This window comes from Calypte anna, chromosome 1, assembly GCF_003957555.1.
Source record: "Calypte anna isolate BGI_N300 chromosome 1, bCalAnn1_v1.p, whole genome shotgun sequence".
NCBI lineage: Eukaryota > Metazoa > Chordata > Aves > Apodiformes > Trochilidae > Calypte > Calypte anna.
The window spans coordinates 189,426,555-189,452,067 of NC_044244.1; the positions used below are offsets into that span (position 1 = coordinate 189,426,555).

At 36.4% G+C, this 25,513-nt stretch overlaps 1 protein-coding gene across 3 annotated transcripts in view; it reads left to right on the plus strand.

Moving 5' to 3' along the window:
* The first annotated feature begins 473 nt into the window (after positions 1 to 473).
* The window catches only part of GRM5 (glutamate metabotropic receptor 5), a 240,981-nt gene continuing 215,941 nt past the window's right edge, over positions 474 to 25,513 (plus strand). For all 3 annotated transcript variants that reach the window (XM_030460975.1, XM_030460985.1, XM_030460993.1), the window contains exon 1: positions 474 to 1,152. In XM_030460975.1, the coding sequence (XP_030316835.1) occupies positions 474 to 1,152 (679 nt within the window). The remainder of the gene's footprint in view (positions 1,153 to 25,513) is intronic.

Here is a 25,513-nt window from a genome sequence, read left to right on the forward strand (position 1 = left end):
CTTTTGAAAACATTTCTCAAATGAGTTTTTAAAAAAGATTGTTAAAGAGAAAGACACCAATTTATACCAGTAGAAGCAAAAGCCTAAGACTGTGAAACACTGAAGTACAAGAATGTTTTCCAGTTTGAAAAATAACATAAGCAAGTGTATATACTGAGACCATGCATTACAGCCATTGACAGCAGTAAGAATTGGTTCAGTTTTAGAACAGATTGTAAAGCTGACATTATAACTAATTTAAAAGATATTTCTCTTTATTAATTTTTGAAGGTTATGAGGATTATGATCACATGTGCAGCTCTGCATAATTGTCCACCTGGAGATGATGGTGACTCCTTAGAGAATATAAGCAAACTCCTGGCTAATCATCAGCATAGTTCTTCTTTCATCCAAAAGATTTGATAACTGCATTTCACCAGCTCCCTGGGTTTGTTCCATCATGTTTTCTCTACCAGCCTAAACTATTTCCTAAAATGATCCTTTTGCTGTTCCTTGCAATCCTATTATTGAAGGAAGATGTCTGTGGGAACTTTGGGCTATTGGTTTCTGCACAGGCCAATGAAAGAAGGGTGGTTGCACATATGCCTGGTGATATTATCATTGGAGCTCTATTCTCTGTCCACCATCAACCAACTGTTGACAAGGTTCATGAGAGGAAATGTGGAGAGGTAAGAGAGCAGTATGGCATTCAGAGAGTGGAGGCAATGTTACATACCCTTGACAGAATTAATTTGGACCCCACGCTGCTGCCAAATATAACCCTAGGATGTGAAATAAGGGACTCTTGCTGGCATTCTGCTGTGGCTCTGGAGCAAAGCATTGAGTTTATAAGGGACTCTCTTATTTCCTCAGAAGAAGAAGAAGGGATGGTGAAATGTGTGGATGGATCTTCATCATCTTTCCACTCCAAGAAACCCATTGTTGGTGTAATTGGACCTGGCTCTAGCTCAGTTGCTATCCAGGTCCAGAACTTGTTGCAGCTTTTCAATATACCTCAGATTGCTTATTCTGCCACAAGCATGGACTTAAGTGACAAAACTCTATTCAAGTATTTTATGAGAGTTGTGCCATCTGATGCACAACAAGCACGGGCTATGGTGGACATTGTCAAGCGCTATAACTGGACCTATGTTTCTGCTGTACATACTGAAGGTAAGAAGTTGGTTTTTTTCCATAAACTAATTCTTTCAAACTACTTTGGTGTGGTAAAATAGATAGATGATGATGGTTTGTAGTTGTTTTTCTTTTCTCAGCCAGTAATCAACAGTATACACTTTTACTTAGCTAAATAATAATTTCATTCCCATGGAACTGAAGTAATATCATGTTGATAATGGCTAAAAACAAATTTTGAAATACAGTTTGTGTGTGTTCTAGAGTCGCTTGTTGTTGAAAGTGTTTACTCTGGAGTCTCCTAAGTGACTTTAATTTAATTTAGTCAACAGGTATTTATTTCTCCTAATCTCCTGATCAGTGTATTTATGTAGAATAATCATTCTGACTATATTAGTATCAATGGCTAATGAAAATGTATCTATCTGGGGTTTTTTTAGTGCAGAAGAGCACTAAATTGTGATTTGAAACTGTAGCTGTGTTCCTGTACAATGTCTTAGGCTCAGAGGCATGAATACTGGAAACATGTAGTTCTGAGTAATATTAAATTCAGGTTGTCCCAAGTCCGGGAGAATTTCTGTGCTTTTATTAATACTCCATGGAGTATTGCAGTCACTTCTTACTTTGTATGTGGCTATTGGTTTCAGGAGTGACCAAGAGAAGTCTCCTCAAATCTTCACATCTCTGTGCTCCATCAAGCATCCAGAAAAATCAGATCTTTGTACTAAACTGATTTTCTCTTTTTGTTAATTTGAGCTAAAGCTGAAGATTTTTAACCAGTGTTCAGAAGAGTTTGTCATTGAAGGGAAAGACTATGGGAAAGCTCATCTGATTTTGTTGTTTCCTGTACTGTCAGGGTTGCTATAAATACCTAGAATTTCATACTGTTTTAAGAGTAGATTTCATTAGTCACTGTCTAGTGACAGAACCATTTAATGAGCTTTCTGAAATTAGGTTTTATGATAAATTTTAGGATATCACCAGGTCAAACAGACAAACTTGTAATGGAAGGCTTGGAATATGAACTGGGAATGAAAAATATTATTAGGAGATTGAGTAGTGGAGAAAGCATTTCTGAACAGCAGCAGATGCTGTTGGCTTTATTACAACCAATAGAAAGCAGATTGTCCTTCCCACACACTGAGTATACTTCTCTGGCAACCTTCGTACTATTCAAAGCCCTTTTGGGGGGAAGCTGATCCATAGCTAGTATGTAGAGATTGTCATCCTCCTACAGAAATGCAGAGAGCTGGTTCTACAGTATTTTAAGGAAAAAAAGTTAGATCTTACATGCAGATTGTTGCAATTGTATTTCCATCATGGTAACAAAAGCTGGTAAATAACTGCAGTCTCTTTTGTATGGTGATGCATGAATATATTAAAAATTTAATATAACAGTCTATAAATCTCCTACATCACACCATGTAGTGAAGGTACTCTGTGCCAGCTGATGCCTTTGGCATGGTTTACTGTGCAGCCCTCACTTCACAAATATGTATGAATAACATCTTTGTCAAAAATAATGTCATTTATGCAGCACACTAGCACAAGATTTTATATCCTGACTGCTTTTGATAACTCATCTAAATTTTGCTATGAACCATTCTTACGCCTCTGCTTATTGGGAAGGGATGCTTATATATTCAGTGTGGGAATTGTTAAGCTTATCTCAAGGCCTGATTCTGCACAGTGAGAATACTTACTTCTACCACTTCCTGTGGACACTGTTTGGAGCAGATGGTAACATATGGCATGTTAATCTTATGGCAGAGAACTTTGCACCATGCATTGGAAAGCAGGGAACAGGGACACAAGGAAAAAAGCTGGAGGGAGCTGCTCTGAGCAAGACAAGAGCATAAAATGACAGAGGAACTGAGTGTGAAGCAGGAAAAATGATGAATGATGTATCAAGAACAAGATGTGGCTACTTCTGTTGGTGTTAAAGGGGACAAGGCAGGTTGTATGCTATTAATGCCTGATGCTTCGTATCATTCACCTGACACACGTTTATAGCAGCAAAACCCTGGACTTCAGCAAATGAACATTGAACTTGGATTCTGGGAATCTTATCACTATTCGCATGGTCTGGTCAGGATGATCAATATGTTGTCCATCTGAATAATATTATACAAATGTTTTCTAACAATAGAACATATGGTATTTACAGTGGGCCAGAGAAGTACGAAGTGGTCAAGGTATGTCTTTAAAATGAACAAAGTCTGATGTTCTGGACACTTTTTAAAAATTATAAAGGATGTTGTCCCTTCCAGGAACAGAAAGATTTAAAAAAAAACAAAAAAAACCTACAAAATACTCTTATTTATGAATGTTAAATTAAAGGAATTTAGTAAACAAGCACAAGAGATATATTTTTTCATATAATTTTTATAAATAATTTTAATATAGCATCTGTTTACTTATAAACATTCCAAATAGGACCCTGTACTCAATGTCTGATATTCATAGATATCAGTTCAAAACAGAGGAAAAAAAAATGTTGAATCCTACGGCTTACAATTTTTATTGACTCAGGATCTTGCCCACCCATTAATAGAGGACCTTCTTTCTGTGCCTTCAGTAATTGTGGCCAATCTACATTAATTATCTTTAATCTTCAGGCACTAGCCAGGCTCTTCTGAAATAAAATATTTTTTTTCTGGGAAGGGTTTCCAAGGGGAGGGAGGGTCCTCTTTTTCAAAGCTGGACTGGAAGAAGAGGGAAAAAACACTTGGTTTTTCATTGTTTAGGTAGTTCCAGCAGCATATAAAGCTGACAGTTTGGGGGTTTTGTTTGGTTGGGGTTTTTTGTTTGTTTTCTTTTTTTGTTCTGGTATAGAAAAGCCTAGGATAAGTCACTACTTTCATAATAAAAAGTTTCCAGTTAGAATCTTTCCTTCTGCACTTACAGATGATCTGTCTGCCGTCAATTAATATTCTGGGCAGTTGATCTGAAATTTTGTTATTAAAACTTTACTCAAGATTTTCAGATTTTAAAAATGTGAAAATTTTGATGGGTTCTCATAAACTTTGCTCCTCTGACATTTAGCATCATGGTTTAATCTAGGACACCTTCAGGTGTGCAAGTAAGCACTAAGAATTGTTTTTTGTCCTACAAATATGGAAGATAGCAAGCACTATTGTCAGTGGAGCTCTTGCAGTTTTAAGGGGAAAGTTTCTGCAATCCAGCAATAAGAAATATGAGTAATAAAGCAACAGTCATCTCCACTTACTGTAGTGTATTTTACATATGCTAGTCAGAAATCTTTGCAAGTCTTTGTCTTAGCTGTAACTCCCCTTGTTCAGCTCTGTTAGGAGTGACATGTGCCACTGGAGTCATTATCTTCCCTGTCTCTTCAGCTCTTTCTTGAATTTAATGATTTGTGGGGCTCTACTCTGAACTAGTCATGCTTTAAAATAAAACTTTTTCACCCACTTGCAAGCGACTTTTAAAAAAAACTTCTTTAGTTCTGGAATCCAGATCACACCATGGCCCTACAAACAGATGTGTTAACACTTCTTGGCAGGGTGGCAGGAATGAGCAGGCAAAAAGGGAAAATGTGATGGGAAGCTTCATATACTAAGGAGCTATCACTTAAAGCCTGAAGCAAGTGCCTTCAGCTTCATGGATTGCTACAAAAATCACAAAGGTTGTGCTGGAAACCATTTTATTTGAAGTTTGAATAGTAGTCTAGTTCTTTCAGATGACTTTACAGATGTTGTTTTCCCCCAACATTGTGATAGGAACAGAGCTTGAACAAACTTTCCTTAAACCAATTTCTGCTTCTTAAATCAACTTTTTAGACAGACAGCAGGTCAATAATGCAGTCAGGAACTTTATGCCTCAGCAGAGACAAGCCCTCTGGTTTAGTCCCCCAGTTTCTCAGAGCAATTAAGGGATCTTTTTAGCTCATGTCCACCCCCAGAGGAACTAATGCATGAACAAAGGAGTAGAGAGGAAAAATTTGGCTCTGTAACTGGATTTTGAATGATGATGGTTGGCATGCAGCTGGTCTATGAAGCTTAAGCACCTCGGGAGTTTTGTCTCTGCCTTTTCTTGCTTAACAACTCAGCACCACAACTAGTGGCTGTGGAAACCAGGGAAAAGTTGGCAGTCTGTCCCAAGAGACAAAGAAATGTCTGTTTACCTCATTTTCCATATGAAAGCAGTCCCTGGTCTTTTTGAAAGATCAGAGAAAAACATATGCAATTTCCTCTTCTCCTGTTATTGTGGTGTGAAGGCCTTATTGAAAGCCTGTTTGAAGTCAACACTCCCCCATTGACCAGAATGACGTTTGGATCAGGCCTTCCTACTCAGAAACAAGGTCAATTGCTCAGAGTCTGTGTTTAAAATTTGCCTGGAGCCAAATGAACTAATAATTTGAAAGGTGATTTTCATTGCCATTGGAAACCACTCATTATGCCACTCTGAATGGAGTGCAGAGGTGATGCATGCTGGAAAAATAGGACTGCACAGGGTACAACTCAAACACAGCAGGACAAATTTATTGGGGACGGCAAAGGATAAATTTCACTCAATTATGTAAAAGCTGTGATTTAGTCTTGAACACAGCATTAAGAAAGAAGCCATTTTGTTGATATTTGCCTTAGACAGCTCTGCAAGTAAACATTGGATCAAACTCATCCTCAAAGTTCTCTTCTGTTCAGTATTACTTTCCTTCATTTACACTCTTTGTAAGTGAGTAGGAAGAGATTGCTCCTGTTTATTTTCTTCGTATGTACTCAGGCAAGCATAATTTTATTATAATTTTTTTTTTTTTGCTGGTAGATAAACATTATTTCACTTGCTTCCTCTTATATTTGTTGAAGTTTGTGTGGTTATAAGACTATTTTTGTTAAAACATTTTTTGCTACCAAGCAAAGAGAAAAATGAAAATTAGTCAAAGTCTGTGATATAGGATGAAGAAATTAATGAATGCATTAAGTTGGCCTTAACCCTGCTGCTTTCAACAACTTGTGGAGATTTTCCTTCATACTCTAGATTTTTCTCCTTTAGATAGCAAAGCTATATTATGCTCAAGAATATTATGATTATCACAAAACAATGATGTTTTTTAAATAATTAATAATTTTTATTTAATTAATAAATGCTAATAATTTATTTAAATATTTTATAAGATATCTGTTGCTGAAAGCTGAAAAATGGCCTGTCAAAAGACCAAAGAATATTCTGTTTCAGCAACATTTTATTTTTGCTTTTGGGTAAAAATAGCTACTTGAGGTTTTTTATTTTTTAAATTGTTTTTTATTTTTTCTTAAACCATTTCAAGCATAAATGTGAAGATCAGATTGTGAAATCAACTTTTGTTGATCATAATTTGATATGCTCTCAATCACATGAATCTTGTAGCAAAAATAAAAAATATTTCTCATTTGAAAGAAAATATGGAAATGGAAAACCCAGCTTCAGTCCTTTACTGTTGAGGTATTTGCTCATTTTTATTGAGTGTTGACATCTATAAATGTGTTTTATTTCTTTCCCTCCCTTCCTCCCCCATTTTCAAATATTTATCCTAGCATTATAGCTGTAAAAGTGATCAAATCCTAACAATCATCTGGGAATACTGAGAGAGAACTGGGGTAGCATCAAGTTAATGTTTACTTTGTTCTGCAGTGCCTGACAAAGTGGGCAGCCCAAGACGTACTCACTGTGAAGTATCTTGATTGACAGAAAAATAAAAAATGAGTGTAACGAGGATGAAGGCTGTTGGAAGAAATTTCCTGACACAACAAAGGGAAGGAAAGCATGGATGTGTAATTTTTAAAGTTTTTCTAAAATTACTTTGAAAAGAATGATATAGGGTCTACTTGTCTAAATACAGAATCTTCACAATGTCTGTCTTTGTTTAAGGGATTAATTTTAATGTATTTTCCCCCCTCAGTTAGACTTTATACCCACTCAGCGAAAGTGGCAGTTTCATGGAATGTGCCTTCATTGAGAAGAGACAGTAGGAGTTCAGTATCCCCCAGCTTAATCTTAGATTTGGCTTTTGCCTTCAGGCTGGAAATGACACAGCTCTTGGTCCGATTCCCACAGTACACCTCTTCAAACAAGGAGGGATCTATAAAGCTGATGAGATTTGGAAATTTTCCAGAAAACAAGGTTTAACTGTGTGTGACCTGATGGGTCAGATTAGTTCTATGAAAGACGGTCCTTCTAAAACATGTTATCAGACAACCATCAATAGCAAGAGTGATGCCCTTTCCTGTATTTCTCAATGATAATTGCCTTTGAGATGAAAGAATACATGATATAGACCTGCCTGGAAAACATTTATTCCATAGAATAAGAAATAAAATCCTGGAGTATTTTTTATCCAAAGTCAGCACCAAAAGCCAAAACAACATTTTTCAGTGAATTGAAATTATGATGAAATTCAGAAGTTAGTCAAAGTCAAATGCTTCTCTCTAGGACGTATTGAAATAGTTCATAAAATAGAACTCTGTAAGTCAAATGTAAACTTCATTCAAAATTATATTAACTTTAAAAAATTCTGCACAAATATCTACATTCTTCAGCAGCTTTCATCAAGGCTTTTTCCCTGGAGAAGAGCTTAAAGGTCCTCCTCCACCCCATTTTATTTGGCATATTGTCTTTACTACCAATCCTGCATAAAAATTAAACATTTTTGACACAATGACATCTTATTAATCCAATGGTTAAATAGAAGCTGATGAATCATGTCGATGAAAGCATAGAATATTTGTTCCCTGCAACCTACCTAGTGACAGGAAATTTAAGTAATGAATTTATGAAGTTGTAATTTTTCCTAGATTCAAAGGTCAAAAGTGCAGTTATTACACTTTGATATGAGAAAAAAAAACACAAAACAAAACCAAAAACCAACCAACCAAACAAAAGCAAAAAACAAAAGCTCAGCACATTGTTTCCTATTCCTTCATACAGATCTTATAGAGAATTCAGGGGAGATCAGGGGTCTGTTTTGGTAGGAACTAGGAAGAAGGGAAAAGAGAGAGAGAGGGAGACAGACAGACAGAGACAGAGGAAATTTATTCAACACTGGAAGGGCTAGGATAAGAATCTTCTTTCCCAGAGAGCTGCTTTAAGACCCTAGGTATGAAGAGATTTTTACCAGACACCGGAATTTAATTTCTTGCCTAAAGAAGGAAAAGAAAGATGTCCTGCATTTGTCTATATCTTTATGCACTAAAACCATAGTATAGGTATTTTAATAGTGCAGAAGCTAAGTCAGTGTATTTTCCAAATCACAAAGCTCCTGTATAGTTAAGGAGAAGAACAGATATTTGTATTGCTCATAGAATCATCTTGGAAGGAAAAAACCCTTAAGATCACCTAATCCAACTGTAAAATTAATACTGCCAGTTCAATAGTCACCCATGTCACTCAGTGCCACACCTTTTGGTCTTTTAAATACCTCAAGGCATGGAGACTCCATTACTGCCCTGGGAGCCTGTTCCTGTGCCTGACTACTCTTTCAGTAAAAAAAGATTTCTTAATATCCCATCGAAACATGCCTTGGCACAACTTGAGGCCATTTCCTCTTGTCCTATCACTCCTCCTCAAGCCTGCAGTGCTGCATGGGGTTGTTGTGACCAAAGTGCAGGACCTGGCACTTGGCCTTGTTGAACCTCACACAGGAAAGACCATTTGATGTATTTACAACAGCTAACTTGTAATAATTTCTGTGAAAGCTAATAAAGGCAGAAAGGTTGCATGATTACTGAATTACACAGGAAACAGATCTTGAAGGTGAACCCAATACTACAGACTTTGCTTTAATTCTATTTGGAAGCTACTAGACAGAAAAGGCATTACATCCATTTTACTGAAATTTGATTTCAGGCTTCTGATGATGTGAGGACACACCATGCTGTAATGCAGAGTATTATACATAAATACATTACATGTGTATACATTAAAGAAGTGATTAAACAGAGCCATTATCATCTAACTTGGCAACCAAATTGTAAAATGAACATATTCATAAATCACAGCCTTATTTTTAAATTAATATGTTTCCAAATATGCTGACTAGAGAAAGCTACACAGTTAAGATTTCCTCTAATTGAGTGGTTTGATTTTCTATTTTCTTTTCTAGAAGTGCCTGGCAGCATTTATGACTGGCCAGACACATCATCCAGGAGATATATGTGGAAACCTCCATATAAAATCAATTAAGTTTTCAAAGGGCAGACAAGCAATGTATAGGGAATGGCTTTTACCATTTTGTGCAATATGTACTAGCCAAGTTGGAAAGGTAATAACTGGGGTGGCTGGCAAACCAGGTCACGGAATAAATTGCACTGCCAAAATCCAAACTAACTACTGAGAACGGTGGAAATATCATGAAAATTATCTGTTACTCAGTCTGTTGTGATCTATTAAAATGTTTTTATTTGTCCTTACCTCTGGTTTGATGTTTTTTCCCTTTCTTTCCTAAGATAGACTTGTTCTAACTTCCTAGATGATGTTGGAGGCATTAGGAGGAAGACAAATGGAGGTACTGCCAAAAGAAAGGTAGAAAATTGTAGTGAGAAAACCATGATTAGGATCTTGGGCTTGGTAAATTGCTTTACCTCAGTGCTAAGGTATTTTTGTGAACAGTGTAGTTACAGCAGGTGAACCAATTTTCCAGCATCATTATTTTTGCATGCATAAGCAAGTATATATAAAGTATAGTTGATATTGCATAGTAGAGTCAAAGAACGTCTTTATCTTCCGTGATTTCTGATAAAATCATTCTACTCTCCATATGTAATTTTACTTTCTAAGACAAGTAATAAAATGACAACTAGTCATTGCTAGTGACTGGTAGCTATTTCTTAGGTTAAAATGTATTGTTTAAGAAGATACACAAAGAGGGACTTTGGTAGTCTGTTCAGAAGATGAATTATCCCTTCTTCAAATGAAATGACTGACTGTGTTGCTCCAACTTTTAGCCCTTTTACCTTTATATGTTCTCAGAGCTTCTCTTCCCAGGCATGGTCTGATCTACCTTTTGGCTAAAACAAATTCCTTTATTTATCCCATCATCTCTATAAAGTGGCTTTTCCAGATGCTAAGATATTCCTACAGAACTTGTAGATGCTAAGATATTCCTACAGAACCTTTCTAGTTTTGCCAAATCCTTTTTTAAGAGAAAATACCCTTTTTGTGCTCCTTTCTGGGGGATTAGTACTCCATTTACTTCTTCAGCTAGCAGTCAGGCAGGAATTTGTTTTCCATAGATCAGTTTGCAAGCTCCTGTTTCTTAAGTTGCTCGCAAACTATTACAAGGGTGACCTATAAGCATGTATTTTTTATTTTTACGTGTTATATTTATGTGTCTCTGTCCTGCCATAACTCATTTTCTGCCCATCTGGCTTATTATCTCACCTTCATCAATATTTTGTCTTTTATTTTCTTTTTCTCTTCTTACCTTCTCTTTTTCTGATTTTAATAACTCCTTCCTTCTCACCTCCCATTAGTTTTAGCTTTTATTTTTACTCTTATTCCTAAGTCAAAATAAATTTTTCAAACAATTTCAGGTAGATAATTGTATTAATAACAAAGAATAAACTAATTTGGAAATTTCTAACTTTTGTTTTAGAATTCATCATGACTATCAACCAGTGAAGATTGAGCCCTCACTAAAATAAAGACCAACAAGGTTGCTCACTATGTTTAAAGTTCTTTCACCTGGAGAATTCAGACTTAATTCAGATGTCTTCTAAAGGTCAGGGCTTAAAGTCTGGCTTCCCATTTAAAAAAAATCTGACTCTATCTAGATTATTATCTAGCAAATCTATGTTTATTTTTTCCCTAAAGCCTTATATAGCACAGTTGTTAAATTTGCAGATTTGTGCAAAACAGGACATTTTTCATTTGCAGGTAAAGCCTTGAAGGTGAAAAAGTAGCTGATATTATTCCTCTGTTTCACCTTCATAAGTTTCAAAAATCTTTGCAACCAAATTAATTCTTGATCAAATAGGTTCTTGGACAAAATATCTCTTGCACTTAAAAATCTGAAACCTTGTCTCATCCACTTCTCTCCACTAGAGAGAGTCCTTGTAAACAAGACGAGTGAGCAGTCAGAGAGGATGTGATGGCCTCTTCTTGAGGATGTTTCCTGGCTCACAGAAAGGATGGCTGTGATCTCAGGCAGCACAGGTGCATCCTGACAGTAAATGAGCACAACTGTATTTAGGCATGGAAAAGGAGCAAAAGCAAGAAGTTTGGAGAGGATCTTGTAACTACTCCTCTTGGAGAAGAAGAAGTAAGGTTCATCTGCCTTCCCAGTTTCATGATGTCTTTGCAACTCAGAGAAGAATTTTATTATAGGTATCTGGAAAAGTCCAGGGACAAAAATTAGTAAAATTATACAGGTGCTGCTCATTTGGTTTTGTGACTAGAACAGAACCTGAGATTGCATTTGATAAGAAACTAGCTCTTCCTTTTCTTTTCATTTTTACCACAGAAAAATGGAGGATTCAAATCCTTTTCATAGTAACAGAATCTTTAAAAAAGATTAGGATATGTGCCCAAAATGATATATGACAGGGTGTATATTATCTTTGCAATGTAAGTCTCATATGTCTCCAGTCATAGTTATAAAGATTTATTTGTGGGTTTTTTTCCCTTCTGATAGTACCATGGGATGTGAAGTTACCTTGCTCAGTTTCATGCATATGCAAAAAAGGCAGGCAATTCATTTGACCTATTTATTGCCCTAAAAGGAAAATATGAGACTAGCTAAAATTGAAGTGATTTAGAAAATGCTGAAGTTTCATCAGATGATCTCTGTCTCTGACTTGCATCTCTCTCTTGAAAACTCATTTTACAGGGTATTTGAATACTCAGCTTGGAGATTTTTTTCATTTTACACGTTTTGTTCATTTAGACATTTAGCATGAAGGGATTTTACATTTTTGCCCCCAAAATACAAAGACTTTTGTGCAAAAGCATAAATATCAACATGCTTAAGAATCTCAGAATAAATCATCGGGTATAGAATCGATTCAGGGATGTCAGACTTACGGATTTGTACAACAGTCAGACTTATGAAATGACTGGGACAAGACAGGAATATAGTTTCTTCTGGTAAGCTACATAAGATTCAACCAAGGAGTGTAAGCTTTATAGTTATAACAACATCCTTTTAAAGAGTGTTATAGAAAAAACCAAAAACTACTTCACCTCTGGGCTTACCCATTTCTCTCTCCCTTCACCACTTATTATTTGGTTGTTTCTTCAATTATGCAACAATTATGCAATCCCTCCCTTTCTCTCTGGCCTCTCCCCTTTCAACTAGAACTCTCAGAACCATCCAAAACCGTCCTTCTCTCTTCCTGCTCCCAGACTGATTTTTTTACAGCTCTATGCATTGTTCATGTGTGTTCAACCAAAAGTTTATGCAGACAGACTCTGCCATCTGAGCTGTTCAGAGGCTGGGCAGGGCTAGATGATGCAATGGGACAAGTAACAGAAATGGTGCTGACCCAGGAGGGAAGGTGCTGAGAAGCTTCTCAGTCACACGTGATTGCTTATGACCATATCACACCAATTCTGAAGCCTTTCCATCTGCATGGTGTGGCACGTGTATCACACTGTCCCACTATGAGAGGGAAGGGTATTGCATCCTCATTTCTGTGCTGTGGATTTGTCTGCTGCTTCATCAGCTTTGGTCTCTATGGGCTGGAAATATAACACTATCTCTTCATCTATACCCATTCAAGAGTAGAGGTCAAATCACCTGAGAATTAATATGAGAATATTAGGTGTGGAGAGCAGCAAACTCCCTGCTATTGGAGCAGGGAGTTTGGGATGATTTTTGTGGAAGCAAGAGACACAGTTCTGTCCTCTATTTGTATACCTATATGGCCCTGAGGAAATTGTAGTGATCATGCCAGTGTCTTATGATGGAGAGAATGGCTCAGATACACCATGACTACATTATTGTTATCAAGTGGATAAATCCATTAAGAAGCACAGCATGGGACATGCCACTTTGGAACTAAGGAGATCAATTAGCGGCTCAGGACAACCAGCTATATCAGAAGGTGTGCCTGTAGCCCCTTCTGTAGCCTGCCATGGACATGCCTCCAGCCATCTGCAAGGGGGCCTGCTTAATGATTTTATAATGGTTTGGCATTTTGTAGGCTGAGAATTGGCACACATGGATGTCTTTGAAGCATTTGGTCCAAACACCCACATTTCAAATGTGTGATGAAACTTCTGTGAGGATCAATACTTTGAAGAGTTAAGGGACACCCAGACACTCTTGGTAATAGAGGGCAGAGAAGCTCATGGACATGTATTTGTTTACACATTCTGTTAATAACCATGCACAGGTTTGTGCCCTTCAAGAACCACTCTCAAACATTACTGAGAAAAAGTACCTTGATTGATTGATATGTCATCCCTAGGAAGGCAGAAAAACAAAGGACATCACTGGAAGCCTGGAAAACTGAGAGCTTGAAGGCTCATTCTGCTTTCTTTTTTACACACAAGCTTTTAACTGATTTTGTTTTTTCTACTGTCGAACAGTTGGTAGAGTGGGTGTTACATCCAACACCTCCGTGTGACAAATCTCAGCCTACAAAATACTGACATATTACATTTCATTAACCATATGGGACTTAATTGTTCTGCCAGCTAAAATACAGGTGCAAGTCCCATAGGATGTTTTTGTTGTATAAGCATGGGTCCCATAGAGCCTTACACTATGTTTACCTACACAAATCAGGAAGTTCATTTGACATTTGAAACACACATGGCTTCATTGAGGAGTTTTATCACAAGATGGAAAGTCTTGGGGGAGAATGGACAGTGTCAGTTTATGCAGAGCAATAAATGTAAAAAAAACATGGCAAGTGGTCTTCCAGGAAAGTAGTGTTTCAACATTTTGCAGTCATGCTCAGAAGGAAAACTATCCAAATGTAGCCAGATTCATTAAAACAGTGGAGCACTGCCATCCTCTGTCTGCAGACAATCTGGGACAAAGGGGCCTGGATTTGCCAGAACTCTCCCTGCCCTGTCTCACTGGGATGTCAGCTCAAAGACATGAGTGCTACATAATGCCACTTGCAGCAATTTCATCACAGATTATTTGGTCAGTTGGGCAGTGGAAGGATGGGAGTGAACTCTGTGCAGATTGGTTATGAATGCCAAGAGGACTCTTAGCAAGAGGGGAGGAAGCAGAATATCAAAGGTCAAGGTGAAGTAGAAAGACAAATACAGGCCTGAGAGAAACAAAGCACAGAAAGAGCAATGGTGTTTGAGATGAACTGTTTCACTGATACAATTTCTAGATCTGAGAATTTGATACATCCTATATCCTATTCAGAATAAGCCATCAACATGCCCTGAAATCCTTTACAAGTAAAATATGATTTTACTACTAGGGAACTACAAAAGACTGAAAGCTGACATGTTGTGCTGAAGATTAACCACAACACCTACTTAGGTTCACAGACCTCTGGTGTCCCTTGCACTAGATTATGTTTTGTGGTTGGTGGTCATAACCTGTTACAGCATTGGAAGTGCCATGCTAGGTCCTTCCACCATTCTTTATGCAAATTTAGTGGGCAGCATAAGAGTTGTTCCTTAAATGTGAGAATGCAGCAAGATGCTCTCAAGAGACTAAATATTTCTGCAGATATAGCTACATCTCAAGCAAAACCAAGCTATGGAATACAGATATAGCTCAAAACTGTGTTTGCATTTATAAGCAGTTGATTTGTCCTAAATATGCCAAGTAGAAATGACTGAATTTTGCTTTATAAAATAGCTCTTTAAATCAATAACGTTAATAACTTCTCAAGCTTAATAACATCAGCTTGTGAGCTGATGGCTTCTCTCTGGCTAGATAAATATGTCATTTTTATATGATCATTGTAGAGGTGCTACTAGCTTTATTACATAAGAAAGAAATGAGTAATTACCTCAGAGTTTTGCAGAGAAGTTTGTAAAAAAATCTTAACTAGAAGTATGACAATATTTGAGAGGGTTTTGTGCATTTGTTTTCTGCATTGTATGAAGAAATATTTGTATAACATTTTCCTTGATATTTCTCTGTAGAAAATAAGCACTTTATAGGACAAGAGGAAGAGGAGGGGTTGTTTCTCTTTGTTTTGTTTTGTTTCAATGAAAAATGCTTTTCAAAATGCATTTTCATTTTCTATTAGTGGAATTCTCTATAGTCTTATCACCAACACACGACATCTCTGGACAGCCATGAGCTAGAGTTCATGTGCCTAATAGCTGTTTTTGCTCTTCTTTAAAAATAGTAATGGCTACATCTGAAATGAAATGATTTTGTTAATCTGCATGGGTATGTTAGAAGATGCTCTGAATTCAAAGATCAGAATTTTGCATGTCATGCAAAATTTCTTGAATAAGTAAGTGATTGCTTTTGGTTTAAATAGGATCTAAAATCATTTGGGGTAATATACTAAATAATTATTTTCTATTTATGGGCTTTTTTTGAAATGTTTTAATCTATAAAACGTTTTAATATTCTAAAGTCCATAGTGACAGTTTTGACTCAGAATGAACTTTGCAAGTGAAGCTTCCACAGTTACTGACAGTTTGTGATAGGAAGAAATTTTGTATGAAGAAAGGATATTTACTGCCATCCTTCCAATCACACATTGCTTTCAGGTTATGAGTAGTCCACAAATTAGTAAAAGGGTACCGATTGCTTACATGTTAATTTGGTGCCTAATCTTTCTCATAGAAGATCAGTATTGAAATACCCAGTTCTGCTGTTGAGCCATCTTCTGATCTAGTAATAAATTAAATATCAAAAAGAGATAAAGACCTATCTGTGGACAAAGTGGTTGTGGAAAAAGCACCCCATACTTAAACTGGTTCTTTGTCTGATCTCCATAGACTTGACTCAATGCATTCCATGGTATCCTTCAGCACCAATAAGTCTACATCTAAGGCTAGATTATTCAACAGCAACACGAGGATTTCTCTCACAAGCCAAAAACTTATTTTTTTCCTACCACTCAGTATTTCTTTACATACCACTGTGATTTTGTTGTCTATTTGTTTGCACTGAATTTTTTTACTCCCTCTTGTTACACATGAATATAATCTAGCACCAAGGTACCCTCACCTTAGCTGGTGGCCATATATATCCTAGAATTATAGAATCGTAGAATGTCTAGGGTTGGAAGGGACCTTAAAGATCATATAGTCCCAGCCCCTCCTGCAGTCAGGGTCACCTTCCACTAGACCAGGTTGCTCAAGGCCCCATTCAGCTTTAATATAATATGTCTTTATAAGAAATTTTTAAAAAGAATTTCTCAGATAGCAGCACATGCAGTCTTGACTTACTTTACTGTTAAATCCTGAGTTCTTTTCTTTCATCAAAGTTTTTATTTCTTTTGCCAAGAGAGTACCATGGTACTGGACCAAAAGAGGTGGCAGTTTCAATCCATTACATGCTCTGCAGGGCTCTGGTTCACCAAATTCTTTGAACCTTTTTGCTATTTCTATTCTATACAGTTTAACTGGCTAAGAAGCAGCAAATAGAAAAGTATCTTTTGCTGACAGACAATAGACTTCTGAATGCATTTTTTACAAGTTTTTAGTATTATCTGCTACAGCAAGAACAATGCTTTTGAAAGAATTGCCTGCTTGACTTAATTATATGTTTTGTCCAAGACACTTTGTGTGGTAATCAGTTTATTCATTTTCTTCCCTGTAATAGTTTTCTCTGAACAAAACCACTTGACTTCAGTCTTTACTGAAGCAGAAACAGCTATATTATTGTAAATTCTGTAAAATCAACATCTTGGAATAAACTTGCTGTTGGAGATCTTGGAAGACTAGCAAAATGCTGCTTCTAGATATTTTTGTTGTTAGTATGAGAAATGGTAGCATGCTGGTAGCTCAACATTTTATTTGAAGATTATAAACATTGACACGGAACTTTGGAAACTATTCCAGTTCTGGTGTGTGTCAAGACCTTATCTTTTCATACTTCTAACAATAGTTTGTCTTTTTTAAATTAACTAACCTGAGAGCTGTTTAGGACAGGGAATGGGATCTCCCAGGGCATGTTTACATTAATAACTAAAAATGACTGCTGACTTCTGGGCCACTGCAGTGATCCCTGTACAAGGCAAATCTCCTGCAATTAGGACTGGAGCTAAGAAGTGGATGTAAACTAATCTTTGTTATTTATCCTTGTCTTTTCCCTTGTCCAGTTTTCCATTGTGCAGAAGCCTTGGTATAAACATAAAGAGGCAGCATCCTTCTTGTGAGCTTTGAAACAGTAAATATGTAATTTTGAATTTTCAGTTGCTATACATGAAGAGTTTTAGTCTGCTTGTTCTTGAAAAGCTGGTACAATCTGGTTATACCAGATCTGCCTGTTTTAAATACTTCATGATTCATAGTGCCTCCAATTATGCCTGAGAATTATTTGGGATAGTAGTATGTGGCCCAGGCAAAAATTATTCCAGGAGCTATTTAAGCTATTTAATGCCATAGAAAAATCAAGAACTGGGGAATATTCTCTGGGCCTGCTTTAATACTCTAATATAAACATTAGCTTTGTTTTCAGATAAATATCTTTCTTATCTGCACATATGTATTAAAGAAAGTAGCTGTGAATACAAGCAAAACACATAGATTTTCACTCCACTCAAATTTTGGCATAGACTTTTTTTGTTTTCCAATGATTGTATTTACTTTGCAGTTCTCTACAGCTTCTTGAGATATTTAATAGATGAAAAATAAGTATTATTAAATGTACTGGAGTGAATAATAAGACACTAAAAAGTCTAACTGTGGGTTCTTCCAATTTTAATCAAATGAATATATTTTGTATGGACATTATTGTTTATTGAAAGAGATCTAATTTCCAAAGAACAGGTATTTGAGAAAATAAGAAAGAAAATTAATTATATAAATTACACTACTCAGGATAAGAGAGTCAAATAGAAAGCAGAATGATCAGCAAAGGAAAATAGATTTCTTATCCAATGTTTTCATCCCAGCTAATTGTGCCTATTGGAATGGGATCCCCTGGGAATGGGCATGCTCATTGGGAACAGAAGCAAGAGCCCTAAAATCCCTCAGAAAAATTGTTTGGATAATGTATCATGGATCTTCAAAATGGTAATAAAGTAAAAATCAAAAAAGTCAATGATTTAAACCTCACAAAGTAAATAAAAAACAACCACTAAAGTCTTCCATTGCTGTGTGGAAAGTCATAAACAAGAACAAGAACAAAACAGATTGCATCAACATTAAATGTAATTCAATCTTGGCCCTAAGCCAAAACAAGCATTTCTTGGCTTAGAATTAGTGGAAAAGATGTCTCTATTTAATTTTCCTTCAAGCTGCTAACTAAACTGTCCCAAAGACTCTATCCACTCAATGGAGAGTCTCTTTCAAATGGAGTTTCAACCTTGCATTTTATTTAACCTTTCCATTAGTTCTTTTGAATTACTGCCTTCTTAACTCAGGTACTTCAGATAAATATTTGAAATTACATGTGCTAAATAACAGCATATAAATGCAGAAGCAAGTTGATTGGCAGGAAGGAGGTTACAGAAGTGAAAAGGGCCACAACTGAAGTGGAAGAAAAACTCTTCAGTGAAATTAAATGGAGTGCTGAATAATTTTGGCTTCAGAGGATTAAGGCTAGATACCTGTGAAACCATAAACTTGGCCTCAAAGTCTCTTTTAGAGAGACTTTTAGATCATCTTTTTTGTGGTTCTCTAAAGAAAATATTGTTTCAAGGCTGGCAACATAATGCTGGAGAATAAGACACAAAATGGATACACTTTAATGCATTTTTATGTGGGTAGAATGATCTCATTATCCACAGACTATGATTCTGTTGTGTGTTTGCTCTCGAACTCTGCAGAGAAGAATGTGGAAGCAAATTTAAGATCAGACTTATTTTTACATGATATTATTGATTTAATTTTTTTTTTTTTTTATTCATCAAGAGAAGAAATGTGTTTTAAATTTCTTCCATTCAGGCTAGCTAAATTCTGATATAGTGCTGTGGAGGAAATTGAAGTTATGGTTTGGTTTTCCATGAAACTGAAGTGGGAAGGAAACTGGCTGACTGGGGAAAAAGAAGTTATGACATGCCATCAAGTTCTTCACAGATATCCTCAGTGATCAATAATGGAATTAGTTTCACGTAATGCTTTTGTAACTCATGCAAGTGTATATATATTACATATATATATATATATATATAATTTTCTAATGATGGTAAAAATATTAACCAGTAGAAAGAATAAAAAGGAATTGTACAAGAAAAATTAGATGGTTTTGAAGACTAGGCTAAAAGAAATAGCACAAGTCACTCAAAATCTTCCTTGCCTCTAGGTATCAAATGTAAGTGGTCCAGTCCAGGAGCATAGTTGTCCTAAGCTTCACCTGTAAAACTGTAAGAAATTCTGGTACCTGCCAAGTTTTAAAACTCTAATTTTAAAGTGGCTTCCTTAGTAGTTCTGGAGTGCATAATGATCTTTATTGACTAAGTGTGAGGCTCAGAGTGATGAAGTTCCTGTCTTTCCTACCAAAAATACTTATTTTTCTTTACTGATAAATGTTCGTTTCTGTGGTTCCCTGAGAGCTCAACACTTAGGAGGAAAAAATGCAGGAGAAAAGAGAAACCAATAGTAAATGGGATCTTTGAGAGATATTTTCAGGAAAAATAGAAAAGTGTTTGTCCCACTCTACAGGACTTGATAAATCATCATATGAGTGTTGCACACTGATTGTTGTAATTGATGTCTGAGGAAGAAGGAATCAAATTGGGTACAGCTGCAGAGAAGGGTTATTAGAGTAATCTGAAGAGCCCATCATGAAACAGGAGCCCAGAAGACTTGCCTTTTTTGAGTGGAGCTAAGGATATTATTCAGGCTTCTCTTACACATGTCATTGAATGGCAATGATGACCGAAAACATATATTAATAAATAAGTGTAAGTTGAGAATTTCAAACTTTAGAATAGTCTTACAATACATAAACTTTTGACCAAACTGCATCTGGTTTTGAGATGAAAATTAATAAGTTCGTGAAAGATTTTTCATGTCACAGTGTCACCTGTGTCAGCTGGAGTCACCTTGGAAGGACATTTATCAAGCTGACACTTTCAGTTCATGCATGAACTTCAGCAGTATATGTATATATGTTCTGGGGGAAAAAACTGCATTGAGGTGCATCTGAAAGCATATCCCCCAAATCCTTGACAGTAAAAGCAGGAAGAAGATGCTCATAATATTGGCCTGTTTAATTTTGATGAAGACACACTGGATTTTCAGGTTAGGTTAATTTCACTCCCCAGAAAAAAACACTGTCATTTAATGGACATGGAAACAAACTGAACTAAATGGTTACAAGTAGGCAAAGAACTGTAATTTATGAACTGGGAACAATACACCCTGATAAATGGGACAGAGGATATACAGCCTGGTGTTAAAATCTACACCATTATTCAATGAAACCAGTGTTTTTGCCATGTTCAAGTTAGATAAGGAGGAAGAAAAATGGCCTGTTATTCAACAAAATTAGCTTAAGCAGAAGTAATGTGATCCTGTGGCTGGTTCTTCATTCTCCTGTTCCCTTTTCTTTTTCAACTCCAGTGTGCAAGAAAAAAAGAAATCAGGGCTGAATGGAAAGAAGTGCTGTCCATAGGGGGAATTTGAAGATTCTGAAGGAATGATTTAATGGATTTTCATTTGACTAGTAAACTAATTACAAATTAGAGGAAAAAACAGTCAATCACAAGAGTTTTCTCATTATGGGAATAGATTCCATTTAGGGACTCACCACATAAAGAAACAAGCAAACAAACAAACAAACCCTGCACACCTGAGATACATCTGTGTCATCCTAAATAAGAGAGAGCCTGGATGTTTTGCAGCTATCTTTTTAAAAAATCCATGTTATTGACTGGAATCTCATGGCCCAAGGTGTGTGCTTGCCTCAAAGCTATATTTGCATACTTCCCCGGGCTCACTGAACATTTGAGTAATTTATACAAAATGAAAATCTTTGACTGGACAGGCTGGAGTAAATCTATACCATGTACCTAACGCTTCTCAGTACTAGGAGATCTGCAGACTTTGCTTCAGCTCAAGTACAGAGGCAAATGGAAGATCAATTCTCACAGGGGAATTATTGTTCCTGAAACATGTGTGAGAAAGAACAGACCCTGCTGAAGTAAGCAGCTCCAAGTAAAGGCTTTAGGTGAGATTCTCAAGTAGAGTGAAGGGCTTTGATCTTGCTAAATTACATTAGGCACATGAATCATTATGCAGAACAGATCCTTAATAGTATTTTGTGCTTTCTAGTTGGGGTTATGGGCAAAGCAGAATGTTGATTTTGGAGGGCTTTTCCTTGAAAGAAAATCAAAATGCTAATTCTGGATAGCTGAGTACTTGATTCCTTTTTGTCCATTTGTTCTCTTATCCAAATGGGATCACAAGTGTTATTAAGGGGAACTACTCTTAAATATTTAGGGTTTTTACCAAGAAGATTGTAAACCTTGCAACAAGATCCCTAGAGAGGTGTTAATGTCTTCATCTTTGGAGATCTTCATACACTTGACTAGAAAAGGTCCTGAGCAACATGATCTAAGTTGCCCCTCTTGGAATAGAAAGGTTGGACCTGGTGGCTCCAAAAGTTTCTTCCACCTTTGTTCTAGTCTATGGATTAATTGTTGAGAGAAATAAAGGATAGACCACAGTGCATTTTAAGCTATCTTAATCTTATTTCTCTCTTCTTCTGATGTATTTCAGATATAAAAATACTCTTTCAAAAATATTATAAGAATGACTGTGTGACATGCCCCCCTTTCTGCAGGATGGAGAGACACGGGATGAGGCAGTGGTCAGTGGATATTTTTAAATCATCCTGGTGGGCAGGATTTATGTATCTCAAAATAAGGCTGACTCAGCTCTTGTTTTGATGAAGTAACTACTAGTAAAAGCAACCAGAAGCAGCTGGAGGAGCCCTGATCTCACTGCCCACACTAAGATGGGCATGGCCATGAAGTGTGTCAGAAGAGGGTAGGGCTGCAAGTCCTTTCCCATTGAAAGGAATATTTTTCCCACTGCCTTTCTCACTGAATTGAGTCTGAATTAACTTGGGCAGAGTAAATAACTTGGGCAAACTTTCTGCAGCAGATCAATAAAGTTGTTCTTGTCATGTACTCTGGGCAACTTGAGGTAGGTGGCAGAAAATGAAGTCTATGTTCCCTTTCTTGTCAGGAAAGAAAACATGCTCCTTTAGAGATGTGCATGTGAATATAAACACTTCTGAGTTGTGTAGGCCTATGGTATCCTTCTTAGGTATCAAACAGTAGTTTTAAAATTTAAAAAGGACTTCAAGATGGGAGGTAAGCATATTGCCTGTGGGATGGTATGTTGATGTCAATATGCTGCTAGGTATTTTTGAAAAATTAACCTTCAATTATCTTCTGTAGCACTGGATATTAAAGTTGAAGAACTAAACCCATTCTACTTTTAAGTGTTAATTTTAAATAGATTTGTGTTATTAGAATCTGACTTAAGATGTGTGTTTCCAGACACTGTGATCAAACTGGTGCAGAGCTGGGTTCTTCTACTCTAACTCTCTCAAGAAAACAAACCAGAGCTTTTACAAACACTGCAACACAAATTTTTTTTGTATAAGGCTACTGCATGTCCATTTAGAAACTTGAACAGTATGGATGTGTAGTCATTCACACGTGTGTAATCTAACTTTAGCTACATCTAAAGATTAATGTGGTCACTCAAGGTCTGTATTCTTAAATTAAAGACAACATTATCAGTAGTTGTACCAGGAGATGTACTGAAGATTTCACTATCTTTGTGGATGTTGCAAAAATTCATTGTTATTGACTTGATTTTTTTTCCCTGAAAAACACACTTAGACAGAAAACCATATATCACTATTTCAAGAGACTCAAAGTGGAGTCCAGCCTGCAACAATTGCTGTTCACACAAAAGAAAAGATGTACTTGAATTTGTCTATGATGAGTAGATCTAAATAATACAGTAGCTGAAAACTAACTAATTTATACAATTAAGAAATAGGGCACATGTTTTTATGGGAACCATAAAATAATGTGGTTATTATTAATATTAATATGTTAATAATAATAATAGACAAATGTTCACATATTTATTATGTGGAAAGATTAGGGTCTGTTCCAAAGCTTAAAGAAATTACTTGAGACTGTTATATGCATATCAGGAAAAGGAAGTGAAGGGGAAGTAATGGTGTATGTTCTGTGCATCTTTCCTCTCCCTCATCTGTTCTTACTATCCAGTTTTACAAATGTGAAGACAGAATTTCCTTGTTCCAAATTTATCAGTGATCTGTGTGAAGAGAAGCATAAAGCCATATTTCATCCCACACATGAGAAGCCCCTCTGCTCAAATGAACATTGTAGAGAATATGTTAAAGATTATTTTCTGTGTACTGCTGAAGACGAGATTTTCTTACTGGCTCACCCTAAGGCAGGCTTGTGTGTTGAGTGCCAAATCACTCCATAAATTTCAATTCTCAGATGCTCAGGCTTTCTGCATAACCCTGTAAATCAAGCAGCAGAAGAAATCATCCTTTCCTCTAATGTGAGTGTTATCAAATCCATGAACTTGTGACTAAACCAGCATATATCTTACTGAAAGACATTTGGTCTAAATGTAAGGCCTCCAGGAGATGATTAATCAGCTACATCCTTTAATTATGTTGCAATAGTTAATTACTTTAGCTGTTAAAAGTTGTCTTGCTTCCAGTTTGAATGTGTCTGTCTCCATGGAGACATTCTTCTATGAAAAGAGTAGAGAACTGTGACCTCTATCTTCATAGAGGTTTCTATTTATTGTCTTTCTTTGTAGATTGCTTGTCTTCATCTTCATCTCAGGCTACAACTGCCCTGACTGATGGATGACTCCTGATAGTTTGGTGTAAATATAGATCTCCTCTAATCAATGCAAAACATGTGCTTTAGGCTTACATGAATACGAGGGATATAAAAACCTGAGTCTTGCAGTAAACAAGTTCTTTATAGCTAGAAGAAATTCTTGTTCTTAAAATGTGCTTCAATTTAGCCTCTTCTGAACCATTTTAATGAAGGTTTCCCATTTTGTTTTCCATTCAACTTGGCTACCAGCCTCATGGAGGGAGAGGTGTGCTTGCCAGTGTTGTAGACTTCACCTTCAAGAAGACATGGTGATGAAGAAATTAATCTTTCTCAGGGAGAGGCTTGCCTTTTATTGATAACTAATTTTATTATGCTGTGATGTCAGAGAGAGTTGCTCAGCAGTCAGTACTCCTGAAAACAGATTGACCCTTTTTTTTATGAATTTATTTTCTGCAGGTGATTTTTGGCATCACTTGCCTAAGGTTTTGAAATTTTGGATTCTCAGCCAAAGATTACTTAAGGCAGTCCATGACTCACTCCTGCCTTCTCTTTCATTATCAGAAACTTATTTGGGTTTGAACAGCATATGAGTGCATGTTTAGGAGTTTCTAAACATGCACTCATATGCTGTTCAAACCCAAATAATTTACTTTACTTGATCCAAGCTGTGGGAGCTTTGATGTACATCTGCCTCTGACTACGACTGACCAAAACAATTGTGTTTGGCTATAAATACTTTTCGTTTTGATAAAACCTCTTTAAATATCAGAATAATTAAAATATAATCAGTGTTTTAAAAACCAGATTTTACTTACTTGAGATACACTAAATATCATTGATTAGTGACTATGTTCAGAACCAACATCTTTCACATTTACTCTTATTCAAACACCATCTAATTTCTCCATGAGGAGAGGAAGACTAAAACCAGCAGTACACTGTGCTGGAAAAAGTATGGAGCTTTTTTTCATTTCTTATGGTCTTCAGTTTTATGCCACCCAAATCTGTGCTTTCTCTCCATGGAGACCATGGGGTTGATGTTGACTCATATATTCAACACCCAGCAAATTCGTGAATTTGTGAGGGAGGAGAGTTTAGGCTGACTTTTACTGCAGTGAACTCAAGGGCTGTGGAGGGTATCTGCAGGACAAGGTACAGTCAACAAAGTGGGCTTTCTTTTAGTTTGGTTTGTTGTTTTATTTTTCTTTCTTTGCACCACCAACTTTGTAATTGCTTTGTGATCCCTGGAACTATAAAGTTTGGATTTCCTCTTGACAATTTTTTTTAATAAAAATTAGTATATTTTCCATGCAACTTGTTTCAAGGTTCCTTGCATTGTTTTTTGTCACATTTTTTATCACAGTTGGGACATATTAATCTGATGTATGTTCAAATTATTTGGAAAGGCAGTGGTACCATCATGGTCTGATCTTCTGTGCAGTGTATTTAGTGAGAGTTGAAAGCATTTGGCTTCTTCTTGGGTAGAAACCATAAGAATTGCT